The sequence below is a fragment of the Rana temporaria genome, chromosome 1 (genome assembly GCF_905171775.1).
Source record: "Rana temporaria chromosome 1, aRanTem1.1, whole genome shotgun sequence".
Lineage (NCBI taxonomy): Eukaryota > Metazoa > Chordata > Amphibia > Anura > Ranidae > Rana > Rana temporaria.
This window is the reverse complement of record NC_053489.1, coordinates 234844789-234862957: the sequence shown is the minus strand read 5'-3', so window position 1 is coordinate 234862957 and position 18169 is coordinate 234844789. Positions and strand designations below refer to the sequence as shown.

The 18169-nt window shown below is 41.8% G+C and overlaps 2 protein-coding genes across 5 annotated transcripts in view; one reads left to right on the top strand and one right to left on the bottom strand.

Annotated features, from left to right (window-relative positions):
* The window catches only part of ALKBH2 (alkB homolog 2, alpha-ketoglutarate dependent dioxygenase), a 15512-nt gene extending 9917 nt beyond the window's left edge, over positions 1-5595 (bottom strand). The window contains exons 1-2 of one of the 4 annotated variants that reach the window (XM_040351875.1): positions 5427-5595; positions 1779-2103 (exon numbers count right to left, since the gene is read on the bottom strand). In XM_040351875.1, the coding sequence (XP_040207809.1) occupies positions 1779-2064 (286 nt within the window). In that variant the 5' untranslated portion in view covers positions 2065-2103; positions 5427-5595. Of the gene's footprint in view, positions 1-1778; positions 2104-3710; positions 4117-4951; positions 5042-5426 lie in introns of those variants that run through there. The other 3 variants (XM_040351873.1, XM_040351874.1, XM_040351876.1) reach the window with 3 other exon arrangements.
* Positions 5071-18169, top strand: UNG (uracil DNA glycosylase). Its single transcript, XM_040351872.1, has 7 exons — positions 5071-5277; positions 5809-6018; positions 11049-11144; positions 12721-12818; positions 13862-13950; positions 15312-15490; positions 17686-18169. The coding sequence occupies exons 1-7, from the start codon at positions 5155-5157 to the stop codon at positions 17824-17826; spliced, it is 936 nt and encodes a 311-aa protein (XP_040207806.1). The 5' UTR covers positions 5071-5154; the 3' UTR covers positions 17827-18169.

Below are 18169 nucleotides of genomic sequence, written 5' to 3'. Positions count from 1 at the left end.
CAGACGCCGACGGGACAGGAGAAATAAATAAATGCGGCCGTGCGCCGCAAACATCTGTCATAAGTGCCCAGTGAGTGGGAGAGTGAACATCTCTCCCACCTCTCTCTATACAGCTTTGCTCCCTGATCTAGACCAGTCCTTCCCTCTATTTGCTTTCAATCTTGCCACAGCAGATCCAGCTACTTTACACCATTTTCTTGATTGAGACACCGAGTTAGGTTTTTCTCTTTGGATTTTTCAGATCCTCCCCATGGGAGCAATATTTAAAAAAAAAAAGTCACCAGAAAGGGATTCAGCTGTGTATATTTATACACTGTAGCTGATTTAAGATTCCTTCATATGCAACCACATGCTGGTTTGGACTTCTGACCAGCAGGATACCAATATCGATTCAACCTCCCAAGGATCTATCTAGGTAATTTCATACGATGATATGTATACAACTCTTTTTTAACAATTGTTGAATGGTCTCTGGTTACAAACAACTAGTTACCACCACTTGTTACTATCTTTTTCAAAATATCCCCTCTGTTCCCCTTCCCAGGCATTTTCTATATACAAATTGTCTTCCTCCTGCGACCATATAGGATAATCGAATCATCAATTTTGACTAATTATCTTTTTCTCTTTGATTATTTGCATATTGTTAAAGGGTCACTAAAGGAAAAAAATTTTTTAGCTGAAATGACTGTTTACAGGGCATAGAGACATAATAGTTAACTGATTCCTTTTAAAAATGATTAAAAATAGATAAAAAAAACAATAATATAATGTGCCTGCAGTGTAGTTTCGTTTTTGCTGTTGTTTGCTGGTTCTCTGATGTACAGAGAGCCACTAGAGGGCAGTCAGCCAATAGAGAGCAGTGATACTTTGTCTAAAACTCCTCAGCACCAATCCAGTTTCGTTTTACACACAGTAATCACACCTCCTTGATTAGTGACCACCGTGAGAAATCTCCCAGTACTGTGGTTATCAGGAAACAGGCAACCAGGAAGTGTCCAAAACAGAGAGGATTTACAGCAACATCAAAGCAAAAACAAACAATGAGGACATGAAACCAAGACTGCAGCAAGGTAAAGGAAGCTATTTAGCAAAAAAAAATTATTCCTTTAGTGACCCTTTAAGCCAACAACTTTTATTTGGTTGTTTTTTCTTGTTGTACAAAACAATCAACACAAGGTTTCATTCATGTCTTTCATGTCATCCTTAGCATGTTACGCACTACACCAGAATCTCCTGAAGAAGCTTCAAAAAAGCAAAACATGTTGAGTGTCGTCTGTGCTTTTGGAGCTGCTAATTCTTGATATGAGTGGTATACTTTCCTTGTGTTTTTTATCTTTGTAATAAATTATCCAAATTTTACCTTATTGTATTTGTGTCTTTACACCCTTGTTATTTGAACACCCATAAATTCTCTATTTATTGTTCTCATTAATCATTGGGATGTGGTATTGCCATATGTGATTTCTTTGCCTTACCCTATATTTGACATGGTTTGAAAGTCCCCTATCCCCTTAACACATGTAATAACTAAAAATAATATATTCTTTATTGTTGAGGATTTTTAGTAAAAACATGGATTAACTGCCTGTTTTTGCCACCCATATGAGCCTTGCCTTGTAGCACTCAGTTCTGAATACAAATGAAAAAAAACCTGCCCAAACCAAGTAGAGGAGTAACAACTAAGTATATTTTAAATCTTTACAAAGAATACATTTTACACATTCACAAGTTTGGTTTTAAATGTGCCCATAGAAATATTCACTGTAAGTACATACCTGAAAAATATACTATTTCCTGTTCCAGCTGCTGAAAGATCTCATTTGCTTCTATCTTAGTGAAGAAAATAGTATAATCACAGCTCAGGTTAGCTGCTCTTATCCTTTTCCAAGCATAGCATTGCTCCAGTAAAGAATCAGACACGTCATTTTTATTCTTCTTTACCAGGCCTTTCTCAGAAGAACCAGGATCTGAGGGTTCTGAACATTCTTCCATATGACCCCTTTTTCTAGAACATGGAGCTTTTTTAACTACAAATTTATCCATAAAAAAGCCACAAAGCATCCACTTAGAACGGCATTTTGTGTTTCAGTTTAGATAGGCCTAAAATAAAAACAAAAATCTGATAAATCATTGTTTTTAAATACAAAAGGAAATAATCTTATACTACACAGAGGAAAAATAATAATATTGCGATATAGAAATTCTTTACATTGGGTTTATAAAATTAATAAAGATTGGAAGATATTCAAAAACCATGGTTCACTGGGAACTGTGTTTCTGGGAATCATCCAGGACAGCTACCTGAGAGGGGATTGACGCCATCTTTTAAGGGTCAATGCACACTGGGCTTAAAAAAAATGCCAGTTCTTTAAGCTGAAACTAAATGCTCGTATAAGACATTTTTGTACGTGTGTAGCGTTTATCAAATTCACGTACCTGCAGATGGAGCCTAAAGTATAGGAATAGGACTCTCTTACCGCTCTAGCTCAGAAGTCCTGGTAAGGCAACAGGGGATTGCCAAAGCGCAGAGTGGCATGAGTGCCCGTAAAGTCTTCTGCCATCTGCCATCAGATGCATATCTGCATTGTGACATGCAGAGGAGACTGGAGAGAAGCACACAGGTGGAAGGACCAGGCCAGAAGCAGGCATCAGTGGGTGCAGATGCAGGTCCAGACAAGGTCAGACAGTCCGGGTTGGCAACGTTCGAGCAGATCAAGACACAGATGGCAGGCAACGGAATAGTCAGGTGGTAGGCCAGGGTTGATAACAGCAAAGCAGATGATTTAGGCAATAAGGCAGAAGAATAGTCCAAAGGCAAGCCAGGGGTCAGTACGGGCAGCGTTCAGGCAGAGTCAGGTTCAGCAGTCAGTAACAGAGGATCAGATGTTCCAATGGAAGGAACAAATGGTGAAAAAAATTTTATATATATATATATATAAATAATATATATATTAGTGGGAGCGCTGATTAGATAATGTACTAATTAAATAACATAATAATTAAAAACACATATATAAAATAAACAAACACCAGCCTGCCTAAAAACAGAAATGTTGATAGGCCTTAGATATATACAGTGTAGTGATGCACTTAATATACTATTAAGATCTGGAAATACACAAAGTGAAACCATTGCACAAAAAAATCAAAGTGCAAAATAATGTATAAACATAAATCAATAAAAATAGTCACAAATGTGATAGTCCCCACGTTCCGGAACTGAAACCAGACCTGTAATAATAGGCAGTAGGCAAATCAGTGAATGTGATCACTTGAAAAATATTAAATAATATATCCAAAGCAAAAAAACTTGTGACTTGAGTCTTAATATCAATCCCCCGAATAAATGGCAAATAGTGAACAATAACACTCGCAGTGATGTGATCTGAAAAAAATGTCCTGTAGAAATCAAAACCCAAAAGGGGTGTCTTGCTATGTTCACCTTCACCAAAAAACAAATAACACCGAAACGTGCTCAAAGTAAGATGGCAGCTTACCAGAGAGCAATGACCCTTTTATTTAAAAAGTGCGCTTGTAGTACAATATGTTGCTGACATGGATGGAAATAGACTGTGCGGATGGACTCGAACCCCTGCCTCACGAATGGGCTCAGATCGGGATATGAAAAGGAAGGTAAACGGCAAATAGTGTAATCCTGTTTAATAGGTTAAAAACAATGTACAAATAAAAGCCAAATGGCTGCTTACACATTATAGGTTGCCAAGTGACCCGGCACTGAGGCTGGATGGCGATCTCGAAAGTGGCAATGAACCCCCGAGTGGAGGTATCCTGGCGTGCGTTCCCCCTGTGATGGGGGTGAGCCAGCGGGACCGGAGGTTACGTTTGGTGCGTGACCTAGTGAAGCCTCGACAGCTGTTTCGTATTGCATGTCCTCAGGAAGCGTGCTAGGTCACGAAATGCAGACGTATAAATGAGCCTGTCAATTAACTAGCTATGGGAGGGATTACGGACTAAATCCAGCTATGAGGAGACGGGGCAATGGGGTCTGATGAGGGGGTCTAAATATGGATGAAACATGTTCAGAAAGGTGAACTTATTCTTTAAAGCCTAGCTCAGGGCAAATAAATTAATGGGTAAGTAAATACCATTATTGTTCCCCTTGCAATGTGAGCACAGCCCCTACTTCCTACCTGCACTATAGCCAATAGACGACTACAGTGCAGGCTTAGTTTGCTTTGTGATCGCTGAGTCCTTCGGACTCGGCTGATCACAGATTAAGGTAAATGGCCAATCACCGCGGCCCTTTACCACGTGATCTGCTGTCAGCCAATGACAGTTGATCACAGGATGTAAACACAAGCTGGTTATCTGCTTTTCTTTCCTCACGCTGAGTGTGAGAAGAGAAGAAAGCCGATAACTGACTTATATTAAAGGGATATTGGCACCGATAATCAGGGCATGGATTATCAGTGTGCTGATTATCAGTGCAGTCCCACCAGTGCTGCCGATCAGTGTTTATTGGTGCCACATATCCGTGCTGCCTCATCAGCGCCACCTCATCAATTGTCAAAGTGTTAGAATGCTGAAAATAGGCCTGGGCTGGAAGGGGGTAAAAGTGCCCAGTAGGCAAGTGGAAAAATAAGCTAGGTATATTCCAAGTGCACAAAAGGGCTCAGATAAGTGATTAATCCCGTCTTGCACACAGAGCCACTGGCAGATGAATGCGCTTTCACCTTGGATATAAAGATATAGGGGATGTTGGGGGAGGGAACCACTAGTATATAGGTAATCAATATGAGTACCTATAATAGATCATATACCCTGTTGGGTTTTATTGCTGTAACCAATTAGCATAGATAAAAGAAAATGGGATGGGGGGGGGGGGGGGTTGTCTAAGATTAGGCAGGTGGAAAGGGGATAAAACCTGTTGCCATGGGCAATACTTTCAACCCAGAGAGCTGTGCCCCAGGTTGCATGGGCCACTCACTTTCTTTGAGTCTCCCCCCTCTTAGATTGCACAGTGCTGCCTGTCACCCTCTTCTTTCAGTGACTGAGGGAGGTTAGATTAGGCGGTAACTATGGTAACCCGTCCAGGTGGATCCTCCTCTTAGAAGGCAGGACAGAGGCAGCGAATTTTGGCGCCAAATTTCGAGCCAGTGAGGAACACACAGAATCCCGGCAGGAGCGGCAATGCTCGGGCAGAAAACCATCAACGCCTTTTTCACCCCGGTCTCTAAGAAGCGCTCTTCCTCGGAGGCCTGGCCGGGAGAGGATGCTGACCGGGGAGACATCAAGAAACTACAGAGCGGCGAGGTATGGTACTGCATACTACTTCCTGCTTGGCAGGGGTGACTAGACCCCACATAGACATTGAAAGTTTACGTATGAGTCGTAGAAATTGTACGGGGAGGGGGAGCGGTATGTCACATAATAGTACAGCGTGGAGTGTAGAGAACATTAACCTTCTTACTAGTATTGGAAGAATACAGCGTGCTCTCCTGTGCGCCTCACGCCTCGTTCCAGTGGCTTAGCAGCCAATCGGAATGCAGGAGTCTGAGAGGGGCGAAGCCAGTGCTGACCTCGTTTTAGCGCGAAAATCCAGCATGTACGTCTGAAACCCGGAACTGGGAAACTACGTGATGCAGGGGGCGTGGAAACAGCGCACTACATGCTGATTCGATTATGTCTTCTAATGCAAACATCGAGCTAGAAGTGTAGGCAGCTGAGTTGTTTGAATCCTGTTAAAGCTACATGATGATTTTATGTGGTTCTAGGGGAGTCAGACATTGTCTGTTTAGATTCCAGTTCTGCATCACTCAACCGTTCTCTGATTATTCTCCTCAGACCACTCCTGTTAAAAAGACAAGGCAAGAAGATGAGGAAAACCAGCCAAAAATAACCTCTCCTCCGTTGAGCCCTGAACAGCTAGACCGCATTCAGAAGAATAAAGCGGCCGCGCTCCAGAAACTCGCAGCCCGCCATGCGCCGGAGGGATTCGGGGAGAGCTGGAAGCAAGAGCTGCTTTCCGAGTTCTCCAAACCTTATTTTATAAAGGTAAAAGGACCAGCAAAACAAGAGTTAATGCAATAAAAACAAAGGAGTTTCTAGATTTTATTTATTTGGTAAGGCTGCATTCGCACCTGAGCGTATCGGTAGTGCGTATTTAGGTAATGGCATCATGCTATCCCCAGCCCCCTTTGTTTACATTTAGCTGACTGGGTCCAGGGATACAGTACTGTGTGGAAAGATGTATTGTGTAGTGCAGGGGTGGCCCGCGACCTCCTGCTCTGGAATGGTGGGTTGGCAAGCCCAGCTAGCAGGTTGCCGACCCGCCATACCACAGCATTGGTGTTGTGAATAAAGCTGGTGGTTGAGGAAGGAAGTGGCTGCGGAGCAGAGCCCCATAAGCCAATGCTTCCTCCACAGCGTCGGCTTTTGCCACAGGTGAGGTCTATGGCAAAGTTCAGCTAACCCACAGGTTTGACACAGGTGCACTATGTTGCACCACGGTGTGGGTAAACCGCAGAACATCGGTGTGAAAGCAGTCTTAGGCCCTTTTCACATGATCAGCCCAACCAAATGGGACCCTCGATTCAACTCTATAGATCGACAGATGTCTGTTTACGCCCGCCTACCTCCAGTCAGAAAAACAGAAGGTAATCCGTCCTCTTTCGTCTGGGCAGATGGGAGGGCCTATTGCGTAGCCATAACCTGTCATCCACCCGCTTCGCTCATTGTGGCCCTCAACTGGTTACCAAGTTGCTTAAGTGGCTCTTGCTCTTCAAAAGGTTGGGCATGCCTGGTGTAGTGTGAGTATGACTAAGCATTGTATAACAATGTGAAACGCGTCAGCTATATTATCCCACCGTTTGCTGTTTCTCTGTTTGTGCAGTGTTTTTTTTTTTACTGGATTAAAGGCTTTTATTGTTTTTTACATTTATCGGAATGCGGCTGTCCATACCTTTTTGCTTCTATTTATGGTGTAGTGTGAGTGCCTGTGTATTGTTGGGAATTAGTGTCAGGAAACTAGTTGTTCATTTGGACAGAGTATAATTCCCATTAAAGTAGTAGGTACAATGCCCAGCAGGTGTGGCGATGCAAATTGGTGTACATCTTGCAACATGTATGCCTTCCATGATCATCCGAGGGCAAATACTGCTGTGCAAAATGTAAGCACGTTTTCATGTTCTGAATCTAGGGAAGCAACTGTCAACACTGAGACTCTCCATACTAAAGGAGAGTTGGCATCGTACCAGGCAGGGGCCAGCACAGAGGTGGGGGAGATGAAAAGGGGCAGGCACCAGAGTAGATGGGTGACAATCAGGAAGGGAAAGTGCCAGGGAGGCTGGTACATCCCAATAAGTATGCCCGTTGCGTGACATTGGTGAAATCAGTCGGGACCAGCATTGCTGGAGCAGAGTGATGCCTCTAGCTGTCAGAGGAATAACTCTTCCAATGAGGGTTGGAGTAAAGCCAAGGGAAAGAAAACAGTTTCTAGCGGTAGGGGACTCAGTTCTTAGAAAAACAGAGAGGGCAATCTGTCACAAAGACCTGAAGCGCCAAACTGTATGTTGTCTACCAGGCACTGGGGTTCGACACATCAGGGATCTGCTGGATAGATTACTGGAAGGGGCTGGGGGAAGAGCCGACTGTCATGGTGCACCTTGGCAACAATGACAGTCAGTGGAAGATGTAGTGTCCTAAAAAAAACTATTTTAGGAACTCGGGAGCTAAATTGAGGAAAAGGACCTCCAAGGTAGTATTCTCAAATATTTATTTCCCAATGGGAAATCCAATTTTAAAGGACCAATAAAAGTCCTGGGTGGCTTAACTCCAACGTAAAAATGCATATAAAAGCAGCAAAGCAGATGACCTTCAAAAAATACAAGGCTGAGGGATCATCATCCGCATTCAAACGTTAGAATGCAACAAGAAATGTAAGGGTGCAATCAGGACGGCTAAGATAGAACACGAAAGGCACATAGGGCAGGAGAGTAAAGAAAATCCCAAGAAATTCTTTAAGTCTATAAATAGTAAGCAAAGGAGGTCAGATCATATTGGTCACATAAAGAATGATGAAGGGAATCTGGTTACTAAGACTGGAGAGATGGCAAAAGGGATTAAATTTATTCTTCACAAGGAAGACGGGGGGGGGGGGGCTTCAGTAACCAAAACTGCACTGTTTATCCTCATGACACATCTCAGGAAGCACCCTCATGGCTAACAGACGATAGAATTAAAAATAGACTTGAAAAACTTGACATTAATAAGTCACCGGGACCAGATGGCTTGCACCTGAGGGTCCTTAACCACTTCCCGCCCGGCCTATAGCAAAATTGCAGCCGGGCGGTGGTTCAGTTATCTTGACTAGACGTCCTATGACATCCAGCGGGATAAGCCGCGATCGCTCAGTCTGACACGCTGCATCACAGATCTTGGTAAAGAGCCTCTAAGCTAAGCAGGGCAACAATTTCTCTGCAGGATGTGGAAACCCTGCAGGAAGATCTGAACAAATTAATGGGGTGGGAAACTACATAGCAAATGAGGTTTAATGTAGAAACATGTAAAATAATGCATTTGGGTGGCAAAAATATGAACGCAATCTACTCACTAGGGGGAGAACCTCTGGGGGGGGGGGTCTAAGTTGGAAAAGCACCTGGGGGTCCTAGTAGATGACAGGCTCAGCAATGGCATGCAATGCCAAGCTGCTGCAGGCAAAGCCAACTGAATATTGGCATGCATTAAAAAGGGGATTAACTCCAGAGATTAAACAATCATTCTCCCACTCCACAAGACTCTGGTCCGGCCGTTTCTAGAGTATGTCGTTCAGTTCTGGGCACCAGTCCTCAGGACGAATGTGCTGGAACTGGAGAGTCCATAGAAGGGAGACGAGACACTTAAGAGGGGATATGGTTTCAATGTACAAATACCATCCTGGTGACCCCACAATAGGGATAAAACTTTTCCACGAAAGGGAATTTAAAAAGACACTCGGCCATTCACTAAAATTAGAAGAGAAGCTGTTTAACCTTAAACTGTGTAGAGGGTTCTTTACTGTAAGAGCGGGTAAGGATGTGGAATTCTCTTCCACAGGCAGTGGTTTCAGCAGGGAGCATCGATAATTTAAAAAACGTTTAGATGGGCACCTAAACGACCACTACATACAGGGATATACAATGTAATACTAACATAAAAGCACACACAGGATGGACTTTGTCTTTTTTTTTTTTTCTTAACCGCACCAACTATGGAACTCACATACATGTCCTACGTGTCCTAGTACTAGCATACCTGTGTACATCAGCTCAGAGCTGGTCCTAATTCACCAGTTTCCTAATCTACGAATTGGCAGTAATTCTTTAAGAATCTGTTGCTGCCTTAGTGACAGGCTCTTAAAGTTGCAGTAGTAAGAACGTTGGAATTTGAGTTAAAATGTCACTGTCCCTTTAGTGTTCTTGAAACGGGCACAAATGCTTGCCTGAATTGGGTGCAGGTAGTTTCAAAGAAAAGTACATGTCTTATTAAATTCACATGATTGTCTCTTTTATAGCCAATTATGATTGGATGTAACCTATTTTAAAGAGATGCACGTGCAACCCACATAGTGGCATTACCAATGATGTACAGCTACTTAAAGTGGAAGTAACTTGCTTTTATCCATCCCCTCCCTCTTGCATGAAAGCTAAAAACAAAATCTATATTTTAAAGTATCTGTTCTGGTTGTGCTGTAAAGCTGCACTTCTGGATTTTTGCCCTAGGCCGGGCCCTTTTTCCTATTGGTAATGCTACATCTCAGGAGGCAGTGTGTTACCAAGCTGCACGTATGCTGCAAATTTGTACACAAACACTGGCAATCTGCCAGAAGCTGGCAGCGTTTGTGTGTGTGTATACGCAGAAATCCTGCAGCACATGTGCCACCAGTCTCTGCTAGGTCCTAGATATCTTGAAGCTGCACCGGAGTTCTCAAGATGGTGCAGAAGAGGGCCAGGTGGGTGCCAAAATCTATTCAGTGGTATAGAGAAATTGAGATCCCACCCAGATGAGCCTAAAGCCGCGTACACACGACCATTTTTTATGTCATGGAAAAACAATTTTTTTTCTCGACAATTCTTGTCAAGCCTACCTTGCCTACACACGATCGTGAAAAAAAAATGCTCGAGCAAAGCGCACTGCCGTACAACACGTACGACGGCACTATAAAGGGGAAGTTCCATTAGATTGGCGCCACTTTTTGGGCTGATTATGCAAATTTCCCTTCTCATAACTTGCTTCTGAGCATGCGCCCTTTTCTTATCCCTGTCGTTAAAGCCTACACACAAAATAGAGCAGGTTTTAAATTTTTAATGCCCATTTTTCACGTTGAGAAAAAATCTCTGGAGCCTACACACTATCGTTTTTAATGACCAATTTAAAAAAACATGTGTACGCGGCATACGTTTTTGCCAACATCCCAAATATTGGAGCCATAGAGAAAGGGTACCCTCCCCAATGTTTACGTATGACTTTAAAGGCAACTAAATAAACAGTTTAAAGATTTATAAAGTTTTATTAAACATTGTTAAGTTTTAACAATGTTTGTTTAATAAAACTTTAAACTGTTTAGTTGCCTTAAAAGTCCCTGTATATACATTGGGGGTACCATTTTGGTATTATTTAATCAGTGGTATAGTTCCGCTTTAAGCAATTACTATTTTCAGCAGGTTTATTTATTGAGAATGATGGCACATTTCTAATGGGTCATTATGAATTTTTGTGTGTTGCTGTTTTTGGTAAACAAAAGCCATAAAGTGTTTGTAAATTGTTGTGTAGTAAAATGTTTGCAGCTAAAGCTGCCAGTGACCTGAAATTAACATGCAAAACATACAGTATGCGTTTGTGTGATAAACTGGTAGCTAGTATATTTTAGTCAGTGGAGGGCTAAAACTTCCTCAAGATGCAGTGAATGTCTTGGTCTGATCATTCAATAAAGCATTGCCCTATCTATAGCCAAAAAAAAAAAAAATATTGAATTATTCTATTTGCAAACTACTTCTAGTTGTTTGGAGCTGTACATACAATATATAATACCCTTTCTTCTTGTTTAGTTGACAAATTTTATCTCAGGAGAACGGAATCGATACACTGTGTATCCTCCTCCGCACCAAGTCTTTACCTGGACTCAGATGTGTGACATTAGAGATGTAAGTATATATTGTGTGCCAATTTAACCACTTCAGCTTTGGCAGGTTTTACCCCCTTCATGGTCAGGTCTTGCTGTTTCGGCACCACGCTACTTTAACTGGCAATTGCACAATCTAGCTGCTGTATCCATTTGAGAAAATTGATTGGCCTTTCCACCCCTGTAGTTTTCACAAACTTGCCTGTAGTAATTGGATCCTTTTGTGTTGATCCCCACATCTGTCGCCACCCATACATGCCCATTTCCTCTTTTATGGGCAGCACATGCAAATCGGTCAGAATAAGCCCGCCTAAGCCGCGCCCAAAAATATCAGGGGGAATTTTACAGATTGGATAAAAATGCATGAAATGTGCTTAAAGTGCTAAAGAAGGTAGACAGCTGATTCACTTTTGCTAGATTTAAAGTAGAAATCTGGGCCAGAATAAATTATGCTTAAAACGGCTCCTATGCTAAATACCCTGTAAAAGGAAGATTCATATGCTTACCTATTCTCAGAGCACTTGGGTCTTGTCACGTGATATTCCCATCGGTCAGCTTCAGGAAAGCTCACTGACAATGGATGGAATGCCCTATAGACTCACCCCTGGGGCATCTGTTGTCTGCTGGTCGATGAGAATCGGTAAATGTAAGTGTAACGGTCAGGGGTTAACGCCCTTACGATATTCCATTCCACCAACCCAAGACAGCTTCCAACACCCCACAATCCAGCAGACAGGACCCATTGGGTTTTCCCCAGAATAACGAGACACACAGCTCTGTTCTCTGGTTCCAAACAGATAGACTTTAATGGTAAACTCAGGTTTCTTATATACAGTTAGAAAGCATGCTGCAGTAAGAAAAGGGACAATGACACACTCCACCCACAACATCACACAATGGGTGCTAACGAGTCCCCCTCAATCCACATCTTAGACAGACTTTCTGATTCCGCGATAAGCTATTCTCACCTGCTACAAAATACACATTCCTTTAGTGAACATAAGTCAGACGTCTGACCTTTAGAGTATGTTAACTCGCAACACATATTAGCATCAATAGAACTTTCACACAATACAGGGTTAGTTAGCATAACACCATGAAATATCTTAGGAGCCAGGCTTAATTAACACAATAGACAATAGAATGCAATCACAGCAAGCTTTCATCACTACAGCCCGGTAGCTGGAGGTGATTAACATCTCAACAGTCTATGTTCCACATTGAAGGAGACACTCTATTGACCTGTTGTGTTCAGAATGAACAACTTGTAATATTTCAAGATATCCTGCAATACATGAATTATCATTTCTGTCCCATCTCATGTAATCCATGATATCAGTTCTCAGTCATCCTATGCCCCTAGTGGACATAGGATGACCCTAGACACGAGTCATTGGTGAAGCTGACACAGGAGTACCCCGCATCCTTCAAGAGCCTCTGGGTCCCACGGCCATACCGTTACAGTAAGTAACTTCCATCTATAAGAGTAGTTAGTATAAGTGTTAGAAGCAGGGTGGGAGCAGTTTTAACCTTAGTTCTAGCGTGCACTCCTACGTTAACTCTTATATTAATGTTTTTTTTTTTTTTTTTTTCCCTAGGTGAAGGTTGTAATTTTAGGACAGGATCCTTACCATGGCCCCAACCAGGCTCATGGATTGTGCTTTAGCGTTCAGAAGCCTGTACCCCCTCCACCAAGGTACCCAGATTTACAGTTGTATACAAGTGTGATGCATTTTATATTTAAATTGGAGAATTTTAAGTTCTGCCCTGAATTTGTGGTTCAAACCAGTGTAGTGGATCCTTTTTTTTTTTTTTTTTTTTTTTTTTTTATTCTTGCCAAGTCTGCAGAAGAGTTAGGTCCGATCAGGTTTTCATTGCTATCTGTTCTCCTTAATACATTTTGTGTCACCAAGATAAGAAGGAAAACCAGCAATGATGTGTATTGTGTAGGGTTTTATTTTAATTATAGTGGGGAAAGGTTTCCACCTGTCAGGTTTTATTGCTTGTTTTTTTTTCATTGGAGAGCTTCCTACTTATAGCCGACATTTATAATGGGCACAGGAAGTGAGGGGATACCTACACAACAGTGATATAGATAGAATCTCTACAAGGGTTTTACCTCTGAATACTTAATTCAAACTGAAGTTCTACTCGACTAACAAAAAATAAATAAAAGCTGAATTTGTGCAGCTATCTTTTCTGAGGGTTCAGGGTCTCTCTAAGAGGTTGGAGGGCACTGTGGAACAAACACTTCTGGAGGCAATATGTGGGAGTGGAGGCTCTGCGGCAAGATAGGGCTACAGTTGGGAGGTTAGCAAGCACTGTGGGAACTGAGGGCCCTTAGGGGGCCTGGGGAATCATGAGAGAATGAGGGGCACTTCTTGCCACTGTGGGAGCGTGGAGGCACTGTGGGAAGTTGGGGATCTTCAGCTAGCTCAAGGCCTGAGATGAGGGAGGCTGTGGTCCAGTGGTTGGGTTGTAACAGTAGTTTACACTTTATTTAGTATGCCAGCAGCACTGCAAGTCTTTACATATTCTTTCCATTCCCACCAGCACTTGAGCTAGATATATTTTTGAAACCGGAAATCTTTGTGCCTTTTTTTTCCTATGCAAGTTTACATCTCTCGTCTTTGGCAACTTGTTGCATCCTGTGAAGTCTTAGTTGCAGGCAAGCGTATTAGAATCAGCTTCTTTCCTTGGTGTAATATACGATTAAACTTTTTAATGTTTTCTTTTTAGCTTGGAAAACATGTACAAGGAGCTTAAAGTAGATATTGATGGTTTTGAACACCCTGGACATGGTGATCTATCTGGGTGGGCCAAACAAGGTAAAGACAGCTAAAGTTTAGTTTTGTTAGTTATCCATTACATAAGCCCGCTTTAAGTTCCACCCATATAAAATTCAGCAGCTACAAACCGTGTAGCTGCTGACTTTTAATAATCGGACACTCACCTGTTCCATGGTCCAGCAATGTGGGCAAATGAAGCCGCTCCTCTCCCCCCTCCTCTCCATGGTGTTGGCATTCTGACTGCGGCTTCATAGCTGGTCACGCACTGTGCGAGTCGTGCTGTGATTGCCCTGGCAATCTTCTTGGACCTGTGCAATGTCCGAGAAGATTGCACGGAGGGAGAGGTGAACTTCCTTCCTGAGCTCCGGGAGGAAGTGGGAGCTGAGTGCCTCTAAAAAGAGGGTATCCGCATGTCAGGGGGTCACCTTCACTGAAAGCGGAAGTTCCATTTTTTGGTGGAACGTCGCTTTAAAGAAGGGCTTATAAGTAGTAGTATTGTTTATAATGCTGTGAATGATTCAAATGTTTTTATTTTTACAGAAATGTAAAATAATTATAGCTGCTTCACTGTACAGAGCAGCATAATTGCAACTGTCAACTTGTCAACATACAAAATAATATATGCGCATGTACATCTAGATCTTTGATCTAGCACACATGCGAAGAACAGAAAGTGAGAATTTCCTTAGGCAAAACCGTCCTCCAAAGGTTGGAAGTGATTCTTCAATTTCATATTGTTGTGTAGTTTTGCAGGAAACTTGGTTTTCCTATAAAAGATTGAAGATACCAAACTGACATTTCAGTAAAATGGCGAAACAAACCGATTCTCTGTCACATTGAAGGAGACAGAAATTTGTCTAGGTATGAGCCGATGGCCATGGGATGCATTTCCTCCCAGGCCTCCCCTCACTTTGCCATGTCAGAGTTGAGGAGGAGCTTAGGGGAGGCTTTTAAGAGGCAGCCAGCAAGAGAGATGGCAGTTGCTGCAGCAGGGTCATAGCACCAAGATTGGGACTTTGTAGGATCTGCTTACCCTCCCCCTACCCACATACTTTGCTGCCGGGACATGAGCGAGGAGATATATGGCCGGGGCAGGTAAACAAACACATCCGTTTCAATCCAGGAAAGCTGAAATGGCAGGAGGGAGGAGCTGGGGGGCAGGACACAGCTAAAAATGGCGCACACTAAATCTGGTGTAGCTGTGCATAGTAATCAAATCGGCTTCCTAATTCAGCTTGTTCTATTAAGCTTTAACAAAACCTAGAATCTAACTGTTTACTACTCACAGCTGCACCAGATGCCTCATTGCATTAAATTACTATGTAAAATTGTTATATGTATATCTATATAGTATAAAAGAATAATATTTTTTTTTTTTGTTTTGTTTTTTTGTATCTCAGGCGTTCTCCTTTTAAATGCTGTGCTGACTGTTAGAGCACACAATGCTAATTCACATAAAGACAGAGGCTGGGAGCAGTTTACAGACTCAGTGGTTTCTTGGCTGAACAAGAACCTTAGTGGCTTGGTCTTCATGCTTTGGGGAGCTTATGCCCAGAAGAAAGGAATTGGTATTGACAGAGTAAGTGTCCGTGAAGCAAGTAGCATATTTTGGATGGTTTTGAATTTAAAATATGAAAGGCTGGAAATTCAACAAGTTTTGATATATTGCAGTGATAAGAATCTTTAAAGAAAAAGTTTATTCTGTGCAGGTTAATTGTGCTAGAAACCACAAAGAAATCATAGTAGGAGGGAATGGTGAGTGACACCTTGGGGGCTTAGTGTTGCTGGACACAAGTGTTTGGGCTTAGGGCTTAGGCCGCGTACACACGATCGGTTAAACCGATGAGAACGGTCTGATGGACCGTTTTCATCGGTCCAAACCGATCGTGTGTGGGCGCCATCGGTTATTTATCCATCAGTTAAAAAAAAGCCAACTTGTTTTAAATTTAACCAATGGGTTCCTAACCGATTAGAAAAAAAACGATCGTTGGTAGGCACGACCATCGGTTAAAAATCCACGCATGCTTGGAAGCATTGAACTTAGTTTTTTTCAGCACGTCGTGTTTTACGTCACCGCGTTCTGACACGATCGTTTTTTTAACCGATGGTGTGTAGGCACGACTGACCATCAGTCAGCTTCATCGGTTAACCGATAAACGGTCCATCACAATTGAAAATGGTTAGCACTTCTGCCTAGCAGCTCCAGGGTTGATGGTTCAGATCCCAGCCATAACGATGCCTGCCTGGAGTTTGCATGTTCTCTCTGTGCTTGCGTGGGTTTCCTCTCACACTCAAAAATATACTGGTAGGTTAATTGGATAATGTCAACATTGGTCCTAGTATATGTATGAATGTGATTTAGGGACCTTGGATTGTAAGCTCCTAGAGGGCAGAGACTGATCTGAAAGTACAATATATATGTTAAGCGCTGTATAAGCACTTGTAATAAATAAAATGTTTAAACTGAGACTATGCATAATTTTAAGAAAACAATAAAGGTAATTCTTAAATGGTAGCAACACATCTAAAAAAAAGTTGGGACAGGGCCACAAAAATCTGGCAAAGTGGTACTATCCAGGAAGAGCCCAAAGAACATTTTACAACTAATTGGGTTAATTGGCAACTGGTCAGTTACATGACTGGGTATAAAAAGGGCATTTTAAAGAGTCAGAATGTTTCAGAAGTAAAAATGAGTAGAGGTTCACCAATCTGTAAAAAGCTGCATCTAAAATTTGGTCCAACAATTTCAGAATTTTGTTTCTAAACATAAAATTGAAAAGACTAAGTACATCACCCAACATACATTTTATCAAGATCCCACAATTCTGGAGAAATCTCTGAGCGCAAGGGACAGAGCAAAAAAGCAAAATTAGATGCCCGTGATCTTCTGGCCCTCAGATGGCACTGCATTAAAAACACATGATTTTGTGATTAATATGATTGCATGGGCTTGGTAATACTTCCAAAAATCACTGCCTGTGAACAAAATTTGCCATGCAAGTTAAATCTGTCTTGTAAAAAAGCTGCCATATCTGATCCAGAAATGCTGTCGTCGTCTTTGGGCCAAAACTAATTTTAAAATGGTCTGTTGCAAAGTAGAAAACTGTTCTGCAGTCAGATGAGTCAAAATGTTCTCATTCTATTTGTCGACCATAGGCACCATGTCCTCCAGGCTAAAAAGGAGAGGATAGAAGCTTGCATCTCTGACACTTGGGCATGCATTGGTACCTATGAAATGGGCAGCTTGCACATCTGGAAAGACGCCATCGGTGCAGAAAGCTATTTCCGGGTTTTAGAGCAGCATATGCAGGACAATGCTGCATCTATGACAACAACATGGCTTGGTAGTAGAAGAGTTTGGGTGTTTAACTGGCCTGTGCAGTCCAGACCTTTCACCAATGTCAAATATTTGGTGCATCTTGATATGAAAAATATGGCAAGGAAGACCCAGGACTGTTGAGCAGTTAGAACCCTTTATCAGGCGAGATGCCGCCATCAATTTTAAAATTGTCTTTATTTTATTCCTGAAATAGTGCATTTTCTCAGTTTAAACATTTGACACCTTTTCTATTGTGAATAAATATGGGGTTTCTGAGACTTGCAAATCATTACATTCTGTATTTTTTGTTGTTGTTTTTATGTAGATTTTACACATTTCCACTTTTTTTTCTTTTTGGAAATGAGGTTGTAAATAGATGAACATTTATAAAATACTAATGAGACTATACACTCATTCCATTTTATATGGATAACTAACAGATTTTTGTTTTGCAGAAGCGCCATCTTGTGTTGCAAACGGTCCATCCATCTCCTCTATCTGCACACCGTGGATATTTTGGTTGTCATCACTTCTCTAAAACAAATGATTACCTCAAGAGTGTGGGTAAAACACCTATTGACTGGAAGGATCTGTGACAATATTGATATTATAGTTCTAGACCATATCACACAGGCATTAATCTTGATACTATTAGCAAAGTGAAAAACACTGCTGCTACTTGCTAATTTATCAGGTTTGGTTTAAGCTCTTACTATATGTTGCATTTTTTTCAAAAATATTTTGAGTTGCTGTTAATAAGGATACAGTGTTCCATTTCCTTAGCTGGAAAAAATGTGGCCAATACCCATGACTGCCACACTCAAGTTATGTAAATGGTAAAATGTTCTGTAGAGTTTATTGTTTGCATTCTTCTGTCCTAGAGGAGTTTTGTATTCCAGGCATCACAACTGTACCTACAAAACATGATCTATATGAAAA